Here is a 10,930-nt window from a genome sequence, read left to right on the forward strand (position 1 = left end):
CTTCAGGACTCGGCCAGCTCGGTCAGTCGTGGTGCTACCGAGCCACTCTTGGTGATGGACGTTGAAGTCCCCCACCCAGAGTACGTTCTGTGCCCTTGCTACCCTCAGTGCTTCCTCCAAGTGGTGCTCAACATGGAGGAGGACTGATTCATCAGCTGAGGGAAGGCAGTCGATGGTAATCAGCAGGAGGTTTCCTTGCCCATGTTTGACCTGATGCCTTGAGATTTCATGGGGTCCAGAGTCAATGTTGAGGACTCCCAGGGCCACTCCCTCCTGACTGTGTATCACTATACCGCCACCTCTGGTGGGTCTGTCCTGCCGGTGGGACAGGACATTCCCAGGGATGGTGATGGAAGAGTCTGTGACATTGGCTGAAAGGTATGATTCTGTGTGTATGGCTATGTCAGGCTGTTGTTTGACTAGTCTGTGGGACAGCTCTCTCAGTTTTGGCACAAGTCCCCAGATGTTAGTGAGGAGGGTCATCTGGCCTTTGTCGTGTCCGGTGCCTAGTGGCCCGTCTGTTTTTATTCTTATTATGACTTTTCGTAGCGAGATTTTACAACTGAGTGGCTTGCTCGGCCATTTCAGAAGGCTATTAAAAATCAACCACATTGCTGTGGGTCTAGAGTCACACATAGGCCAGACCGGGTAAGGATGGCAGGTTTCCTTCCCTAAAGTACATAAGTGAACCAGATGGGTTTTTATGACAATCCGGTAGGTTTATGGCCACTATTACTGATACTGTTTTTTTTAATTCCAGATTTTTATTTAATTAATTGTATTTAAATTCCCCAGCTGCCGTGGCGGGATTTGAACTCATGACTCTGGATTAGTAGTCCAGTAACATAACCACTATGCTACCATAGCCGGTCTGATACTCCAGTGCAGTACTGAGGGAATGCTGCACTGTCAGAGATGCCATCTTTCAGATGAGACGTCAAACCGAGGTCCTGTCTCCCCACTCAGGTGGACGTGAAAGATCCCATGGCACTATTTTGAAGAAGAGCAGGGACGTTATCCCCGGTGTCCTGGCCAACATTTATCCCTCAACCAACATCACTAAAACAGATTATCTTGTCATTATCACATTACTGTTTTTGGGAGCTTGCTGTGTGCGTAAATTGGCTGCCAAGTTTCCTACGTTGTAACAGTGATCTCAAAAAGTATTTAATTGATTGTAGAGTGCGTTGGGATGTCCTGATGTCTTGAAAGGTGCTATATAGATCCAAGTCTTTATTTCTGAAATCTTTTATAGCTTGTTACAAAACTTACTGTCAAGCCTGACAAACACTTAAAAATACAGTAATCCAACATGCAACTTAGAATCTTGACCTCTGAAATATCTCATACAGCAAGTTTTTTTCCACAAACCTTATCATACATCTTGGCCCATGGCTAGAATCTGAGCCAATTATACAACAAAGCCTTGAGAAATATTGGGACTTTTATTGTCTGAGAATTTTCAAAAAAACAATAAATTATTTCCTTCTACTTGCCGCAACTTGAGAAAAATGTGCCTGACAAATTGTGGTTATTTAGTAAATCACCAGCAGAACTTTGATCAATGATTAATGCAGTATTTTAATTATTTTTATAATGTTTCACAAAACTTTTTGGCAAATTGGCTCTGCTGTATGATTAGAAAGTTAAATATTTACGGAATCTTCAGAAAAACTGATGGTTGCTCGAGATTCATTTTCAATATTGGTTTACAGTAAAAAGAGAAATGTTAAAATAGTACAATTTACATAAACAGTGCACTGAGAATTTCCCTAATATTGTTTTACTCTGTGGTTTGACCATCAGAATCCTTCGTGGATTGTGAGGGTCATGTGGAGAGGAGGTGAACTTAAAAATTGTTGGACTGGTTTCAGCAATGCAATTGAAACCAGTAGAAGAAAGAAGAGGAGCTTTGTCTTAATTTTTCCTTCCCCTCTCTCACTCAGAACTCCAAGGCACCTTGTCACAGCAAAATTCCTCCCCCTGCCCTGCAGGCGTTGACTGGGCCTCAAAAGATAGCACCTCCAACAGTGCAGCACTCCCCTCGGGACTGTGTACTGAACTGTCAGCCTAGATTATGTACTCGAGTCTCTGGAGTGTGGCTTGAAACCACAACCTTTTGAGTCAGATGCAAGAATGCGACCACTGAACCAAGGCTGACACTTAAGTAGGTTCAAGAACAGTTCCTGGAACTCTGAAAGAGCATGAAAGCCATTTTTCAAAGCTGGTACATAGTGCAAAATCTTATACAACATTACCTGGGCAATCTTGCCACAGCTCGGTCTCATCTGTCAAAACTATAAAATATTACAAAGACCCTGCCCCACTCTTGTTTGGGTCATTGTTCTTGCCTGTCTGTATTTCTGTTTCACTTTCTCTTCCTAACTAAAGTACTTTGGGAACAGGTGTTTGTGCCAAGTAAGCCTCCAAGAGCTGGCTGGCCCCAGTGTGCTTGGTGTTTCTTCAGTTCCACATCCTCAGCACCACCACCTATAGCAAAATGGGCAAGATTCAGTTTATCAACATTGCACATTCATTGTACCATAGTAGGTACAGCACAGGAGGCGACCATTCGGCCCAACATGCCTGTGCCAGCTCTTTGAAGGAGCTGTCCAATTAGTCCCATACTTCTGCTCTTTCCCCATAGCCCTGTTAAATTTTTTCCCTTCAAGTATTTATCCAATTCCCTTTTGAAAGTTACTATTAAATCTGCTTCCACCACCCTTTCAGGCAGTGCATTCCAGATCATCACTACTCGCTGCGTAAAAAAATGTTTTCTCATGCCGCCTCTGGTTCTTTTGCCGATCACCTTAAATCTGTGTCCTCTGGTTACCGTCCCTTCTGCCACTGGAAACAGTTTCTCCTTATTTACTCTATCAAAAACATTCATGATTTTGAACACCTCTATCAAATCTCCTCAAACCTTCTCTGTTCTAAGGAGAACAGCCCCAGCTTCTCCAGTCTCTCTGCATAAACTGAAGTCCCTCAACCATTCTAGTAAATCTCTTCTGCACCCTCTCTAAGGCCCTGACATCTTTCCTAAAGTGTGGTGCTCAGAATTGAATACAATACTCCAGCTGGGGTCTAACCAGCGTCTTATAAAGGTTCAGCATAACTTCCTTGCTTTTGTACTCTATGCCTCCATTAATAAAGCCCAGGATCCCGTATGCTTTTTCAACAACCTTCTCAATTTGTCCTGCCGCCTTCAAAGATTTGTGTACATACGCCCCCAGGTCTCTGTGCCTGCACTCCCTTTAAAATTGTACCATTTAGTTTATTATTGCCTTTCCTCATACTTCCTACCAAAATGTATCACTACACACTTCTCTGCGCTAAATTTCATCTGCCATGTGTCTGCCCATTTCACCAGTCTGTCTGTGTGCTCATCCTTTTAAAAAAAAAAATACATTGTGGGACATTGTCGCTATGACTATATGAAACCTAATAAAGATATGCCTTTGGATTATTGTACGGTTGGAGTAATCTATCGTGATTTTATTTTTCGTTTTGGAACCAGATCAAAGACAGACTCGCAGAAGAGAGAAACAGTTTAGCAGAAGTAATTCGTCAGGAGTTTGCAGACCGGTTGGTAAGCACCGAGGAAGAAAATAAACGGTTAAAGACCGAGATGTCTGAGGTGCGAGCACGTCATCGCTTGGAAGCGGAACGAATCACTAAGGAGAAGGAGGAAGAGCTGGAGGAAGTCCACAAAAGGTGAGATGCAGCATGTTTAGATTTGCAGGATCTTAAAGAGGCTCAAATTTACTACATAATTAATGTTTGAAAGTGAAAAAGTGGTGAAGTCCTGCACTTGGAAAATAATTCTTTGCAATGTGTAGAAGTTACATGTGTGATATCTTCGTGTCAGTCACTATTGGGAATGCACAGCAGGTCAGTCAACACCTGAAGCAGGAAGATTAATGTTAGAGATGGAATTCTTCATCAGAACTGTTGACAGTGTGGCTTGCTGGCATTCAAAACTGATTCACCTTGCATGACAGTGAATTTGTTTTTTGTGTTTTAGAGTAAAAGTAGCTATTGTAAAGAAAGAAGAGGCAGTGAATAATCTTCGAAAACAATACGAGGTAATTTTTTTTAAAATCGGTTAAGTGTTATTTTCTTGCCCGTTTTGAAAACTGTTACCGACTACTTAAATATGAGCATTTCAAATCTGTATTTGTATCAGACTATTAAATATCAATCAGTCAATGTGTTTGCTGGTCTGGCCTCATAAGTGTGAGACTTTTTAAAAGAATGCTTCGTGGTAATGGTGTACAATGGTCCTATTTTCAAATACCAATATTTCCCCCTCCCCCACCCCCCCCCCCCCACAAAAAAAAAACCCTCTTCTTGCCTGCTTCACCAAGAAAAAAAAAATATTAAATTTACCATGTCATGTTCTGTCTGAGTAGCGGAGCATTGCAGTTGACGTTTTGACAGTCGACCTTGATTCCATTTTTGCTTCTAAATGCACAGCCATCCCTGCTTGCCCAGTTATAAACATGGACTTGGGAGCTTCTTTAGTTGCTGTAATATTGGGCTTGATGGGGCACTGGAGCTGCCGGCTCCTAGTTCCAGGGTTTCACACAGCCTATGGCAACCTCAAAATAAACCCGCTGGATTTGCTAAGGACTTTTTCTTTTTTGGGATCTTCCTTTGCGAACCCAGCAAATTTACTTTGGATTTATCGTTGGCCTTGGTGGTTCCAAACCCAATATAAAAGCAGCCTCGGAAGGGAAAGGATGCTGAGTACCGTTTCCGATGAAGCTGCTCTCTAATCGTCCCATTGCTGATGTTAATTAGCCGGCTTCCCCCATGAGTGTGAAAAGGCTAGTTTTTAAAATAAATAGTAAAATACCAAATATTTCCTCATCTGGCAGAATTCAGACTTTTGCATTTCTCTAGGTTAGGGAATATCTGTCGTTTGAACTAGTCCCCATTCGCTCTCCTCCTTGAAGGAGCTTTTACCTAGATTATCTTTTAAATCTGCAGCAGACATTTCCGCCTGCCTGATTTTAATCAGTTGTTTGCCTGAAAATGTCTGCCAGTTGGCATTCTAAGCCGAGTACTGCCTGTTCAGTGGCTGCACTTGTGGATCTTGTGCCTCTAAAGAATATAATGTGGCATAGATCCATGTGGAAAATGTGTTGTATTGAGTTTTGATTGGCTTACTGTTCAGATTAGAATAAATATTTTCAAAAAGATAAAGACCAAAAACAGTAAACTTTATTATAAAATCTTGAAAGCTGAAGAATTTGAAATGATGAAGTTATGTTGTGCGTGCCACTATTCGGAGTTTTGTAACCATCATTCCAAGTTGGAAAAATTTAGCACTTTTGCTCAAGAATTGCACATTTTTATGTAGAAATCTGGAAATGAAATGTAATAGCGTTATTAGATTTTACGAGATCGCAAATTAGGCTTCAATAAAGAAGACCCTTCAGCCCATTTGGTTTCATACTAAATACCAACCCTATCACCCATGTTACAATATCTAACCATTTCTATAATGTGTCTGTGTTTTGCCCTAAACCATTTACCCTTGCAAACCACTTCAGCTTTTAGTCACCCTCTGTGGAAAAGAATACTTCTTGATGTTGTCCTAAACTTTGCCATTCATAACCCTTAACATATGCCCTCTTAACCTGCTGCCTTGCATATCTGAAAGTTTCCATCAGGTACGGTATACCTGTGTGAGGTCCCCTCTGAAATATATCTCTTTCAGGATGAAGTCCTAGCTTATCCAGCTGCTTCCTCACCGCTTTTCCCCCTGACACTGGGTTCTGCCTCGTTGCTTTCCACTGCACTGCCTCCAATAGAGTAGGAGGAGGCTCATGTGGAATGGAACACCAAATAACCTGTTTCTGTGCTGTAAATTCTGTGTAACAAAAATCCGTCGATCTCACCCAGAATCCACAGCCTTATGGAAGAGAGAGTTCTAGATTTCCACCACCCTTTGTGTGAAAAAATATTTCTTGATTCCACTCGTAACTGACCTAGCTCCTTTGTGCCGACGTGGATCTTTAAAACATCATTTGTTCACTTCCCCCAACTTGCAAGGTTGCACATTGTAGCTGTGAGTAGCTCCAGTTAAGCTAGCAGTCAGTGTGCAGATTGTATATTTGCATAATGTGTGTATGCATATATAGATTAATAAACGTATTAAAAGGATTGTATATTTGAGTTGGGGTTTTAGAACAAAGTTTAGTACATGAAGATTTCATGCATTCAGCATATATTAAATGTTATTTCAGAGCTATCACTAACACTGTCTAAAGCTGCAGAAATTAAAACTGCAGTCACTGAATGTTTACTACTGTCCTGCTATTTTTCAAATGTTCTTTAAATATCACCGTTCTGGCACAAAGCAATTTTTAATTCTTGTGCATTATCATCTTTGTGTTTAGGCAGCAGTTAAAAGAGCAGATCATCTCGAAGCCTTGCTTGAACAACAGAGAAAGCAGCTGCTTGGCAAATGAACATGGAGACCTGTACAGCAGAGACCATTATGTTCCCGTGGACTATAAGCATCACACGAGGTGTATTCGCTCCATTGAGTTGCCTGTGTGACATGTACAAGTGTGATCCATTTGTTCAAATGCCAAAAGAATAACATTAATTTAATGTTTTGTTTTTGATCAATAATCTCACCGTGGTTCAGTTGTCCAAATCGAACATTGTATGTTTGCCTAAACGGTCTTTTAAAAAAACGGTTTTTATTTTTCTACATTAAGTACTGTAATATTTTCCCAAATTGCAGTCCTTGTTTTGTATGTTAGCTGTAATGTGTAGCATGATGGGAGTTATAAAGAATTTCAAATAGTTTCAGTATTGTACAGCTTCTCTTGTAATTAAATGACTTAGTTCTTTGATTCACTTTGACTCAAACAAATGTTTCCACCCAGAATGAATCGAAGAAATTCAGCACCAAGCTGAACTGACAAATAACTAGCAATATTTTTCCCCCTCACAATGTAAGTGTTACTAAACAAATGACATCTGTTGCAGATGGTACAATCAATCAGATGATACAGATTGAATCATCTGTTGCAGATGGTACAATCCTTCCTCCCTCAACAGATAGCCGTGCCATGTCTTATTTCACTCCAGAAGCCAACAGCTGCAGGCTCGCCAGCAACAGTACAGTGGAAGACGACACACCATAACTTCAAGGGCAGCAGCTGAATCGATATATTGAGCGTGTAACACATCCTGTGGCAGGAATGGCACATGGGCCACTGTATTGCCTCCGAACAGTACTTTGTTAGTGAACTTTCACCATACGTAGATGAAAACAGAGTGGTCGCATTCTTTTGCACTTGTCATCTCTTTCCCACCGGCAAGCCTGCTCTATTAATAATATTAACATAAGCTGGCATGGAATCCACTACTTGCATTGGCAACTTCAGAATAACTACAGGGATTCAGGGTTAGATCAAATTATGCAGTGGGTCCCATCTGGCCCTTTTTATCATGTCTGACGTTTCCACCAGTGAAAGTACTAAGGACTCCATAACAGTCAAAAATGAAAGAACTTTGGTAACAATGCACATGAACAGTAATCTGAATTATATGTCCGAAAGAGTTGTGATAAATACTGATCATTTGCAGGCTCCAGTGCATTGGTGAATAGAATTAAGGCAAACAAATAAGAGTCTTATCTCTCCTGCACTAGGGATGCATTAAGCTTCTGGCACTTGTGGACATTCTTGAGTTCAAAGACTGAGACGCTCTTTAGTTTAAGCTTGCCTCTCCTGCTACATCCACCAGATCGATCCAAATGAAAATACAATCTGTGATGGGTCATATGATTTGGTTGCAGAAGATGTGAGCTCTAAGGTCACCTGTAAAGAAACTTTTTTTTTTAACTTGTTGAAGTATTTTATACCTTTTTAACTTGTAAGAGGCAAGCTCTGATGAGACCTTCCAGAAAAATAACAGGAGATCTGGAAAGGAAGGAATTTTCACCAGTGAGCTGGAATTTTAATAATTTTAACAAGTTTTAACAAATTAAAGGCCATTGGACTGCATTATAGAAATATTAGACAGGAAAAAAAACACATATACATTTTTGCAAAGATCAGGGAGCTGAAATCTTAAGGATTACGCAGCAATATGAAAAATAAAATCAATTCACTAGAAAGGCTGGTGCATTCCCACAAAAAAAATGAGTAGAAATTGAACAGAGATTCATTGCCAACATGTAAGGGTAATGGAAATTCTGGAGGGTTTGGGGGGAGAGGCAATGGTTGGAATTTATTAAAAAGCTCCAACCTAAGAGCTCTGGTTATTTTTTTAAGCACTCTGTCTCAGCCTCGAAACAACCTCTGTCTTTTTTATTTAAGTGTTTTCATTGCCAGGGGACATGGTATATACTGAAGGATCACAAGATAGTTATGTGTGAGAAGGGCCATTTGGCCCATTTTAGTTTATCCAGAAAGACCTTACGATCTCCCCTTTGCTACACCCAGTTATTAAATGATTCCAGGGTTTTTTCCTCCATGACCATTCACTACATTGTTCACTATTTGTGTGAAGAAAACGTTCCTGATATCGGTCCTAAATTTGTCTTTTATTAGTTTGAATCTGTCCTAATCTCACAGCTTAATTTGAAGTAATTCTCTGAGTTTACCTTTTCCATATGGCTGCAAATGAAGGAGAAACAATTTGGAGTGTTACAATAGATCAATTAAAAGGTTCAGGCTCATATATGATGGTTAATGGTCATGGTGAGTAGACACAGTTACTCTGTGGCATCGTTTCATTCCAACTGTATAGGAGCACTATTGTAATTCACTCTGTAGCCAAATTGTGCCAGTGTACTAATTTAATTAGTCCTGCATGATTGGTACAAATACAATTTTTGTGGGCTTCTTTATCTCTATGAAGCAGTTTCATGTGTGCATTGACACAAAAATCACAGTCTAACTCGGGAGTCAGGTCACACTCTAACCCTCAAACACATTAAGATCAATCCATGTGACTCCATCTTGCGCCATTTAGTTTGGAGCCGAGTTGGAGTATAACTCCTGAGCCATTTGAAGCTGGGTTCAAAAATTGCTCGGGGGTTCAGTTGGGTCTCCTGGGCATCAGTACTGAATCTTTCTAATCTAATGAGAAAGCTGATGCCACTGCTGTGCTCCTCTAACAAGAAAAGTTGCCAGGGGAGCATAGCTTTGGGCAGGTTCCTGGCAGGCAGAGTGAAATATATAGCCCATACTGTGGTCCTGGTCTTGGTTGCATTATATACTCTACAGGTACTGGTCTCAGACTTGGAGCACAGTTGAACTGCAGCCTGTTAAGGTATCGAAATTATTGGAATATAAGTCTCTCACTACTAGTTGTAAGGATTGTACACAGGAGATAAACTTGGACAATCTAAGCCTGTTTTCTTTATAGAAGATAACTTATTATAATTTGGCACTAATAACCTTAGTCTCAACAAGCAACTCTCGATGAAAAATAGAAATGTCCGTGCTCTTCTGAGATTGGGTCGATGGTACATATTCACTTTCTTTAAAGCAGTTGTACATTTAGTTTAACTGAACTTTTAGCCTTATGGCTCTGCTGTGGGAGAAAGTCAGAATCATGTTTTATGTTTGCAAATTATTGTTTTCTCACCAAGGGCAATTTAATTTTCACTAAGCTGTTGATTTATGTGTTGTGTAATTTAGCATTGCGATTTCTTTTAGTGGCATACAACGTTGTGCTGTATATTGGAATTGTCTGATTGCTTGATATTGCATTTTATGTGGATCTCAAATTATATTCAAGTCAGACATCTCTGAGAGATCAATATGTTTACAGAATAAACACAGCCTGTTATTCAACAGCAGCTGAAGAGCAAAGTCCTTTCAAAGAATCGTGTGTTGCACAAAGTAAATTGAGTTTTATCTCAACAAAATAAATGCTGCAGACATTATTTGAGAAAGTAACTTGGAAAAAAGCTGTTTTGTTTTGGCGAAAAGGTACATTTTTATAGATATGCTTAAGGACCGTGGCCTATTTACTTTACTTTACAGCAGCATAGACATACAGGGCAACCTGATAGAGGTCCACATAACAATCAAGGGGCTAGATAGTGTGCCTATTGATAGGTTATTCCAGTTTAACAGACTGGTGACGACCTGCGGATGTGAGTTTAAACTATGGAAGAGTGGGAATAGACTGGATGTTGGGCAGTTCTTTTTTGCCCAGAGAGTAGTGAGCCTCTGGAATATGTTGCCGGCTGGTGTGGTGGGTGCTCACTCTCTGTTAGCCTGCAAGAGAGATCTGGACCAGTTCTTGACTGGGGCAGAGATCGCATCATATAGAAGGTAAGTGCCTTTTTTGATAACACATGGTCCATGTGATCTGCTGGATTGGTTTTGATCGGAGAAGAATTTTCCAGAGTATTCGTTCCTTTATTGGCCCTGGGTTTTTTCTCTCTTTTTGTGTCTCCCAGGAGATTACATGGCTGCCAAGGGGAGGGAAGGGGATGTGTACCTAGTCATGATGCTCCAGCCATTGAGTGTGGGGCTGACTCGATGGACCAACTGGTCTTTTCCTACCTGTCAATTTTATGTGTTTGTATGAACAATGGCAAAGGTGGGCCATTCTCTCTTGTGAAAAGGTGGTGCTGATTACATCATGGCTTACTAAAATTTGAAGTTCAAGGGAGTAATTTTGACTTTGGGTGCTAGTGTAAAATGGGCGATATTGATTCAGCAATCTGTGAAAATCGGGAGGGATGTATAGTGGGCAGCTGAATCAATAATGCCCATTTTACACTTGTCATCTGAAGTCAAAATTACCACCCATGTGTCCTGGATGCACATGAATTTCCGATTTATGACGGATTATCTGTTTAAAACATGCAGTTAAGAAAAGGAATAATGAAACTTCAAACAAAACTGAGTTAGCATTTTAATGTTGGGGACCAATGACTTGA

At 40.5% G+C, this 10,930-nt stretch overlaps 1 protein-coding gene across 5 annotated transcripts in view; it reads left to right on the forward strand.

Annotated features, from left to right (window-relative positions):
- Positions 1-9,900, forward strand: part of cep131 (centrosomal protein 131) — a 108,932-nt gene extending 99,032 nt beyond the window's left edge. For all 5 annotated transcript variants that reach the window (XM_068003967.1, XM_068003966.1, XM_068003969.1 and 2 more), the window contains 3 exons: positions 3,518-3,714; positions 4,025-4,085; positions 6,408-9,900. In XM_068003967.1, the coding sequence (XP_067860068.1) occupies positions 3,518-3,714; positions 4,025-4,085; positions 6,408-6,479 (330 nt within the window). In that variant the 3' untranslated portion in view covers positions 6,480-9,900. The remainder of the gene's footprint in view (positions 1-3,517; positions 3,715-4,024; positions 4,086-6,407) is intronic.
- Positions 9,901-10,930: the final 1,030 nt, after the last annotated feature.

Source organism: Heptranchias perlo, chromosome 23, assembly GCF_035084215.1.
Source record: "Heptranchias perlo isolate sHepPer1 chromosome 23, sHepPer1.hap1, whole genome shotgun sequence".
In the NCBI taxonomy this organism is placed as follows: Eukaryota; Metazoa; Chordata; class Chondrichthyes; order Hexanchiformes; family Hexanchidae; genus Heptranchias; species Heptranchias perlo.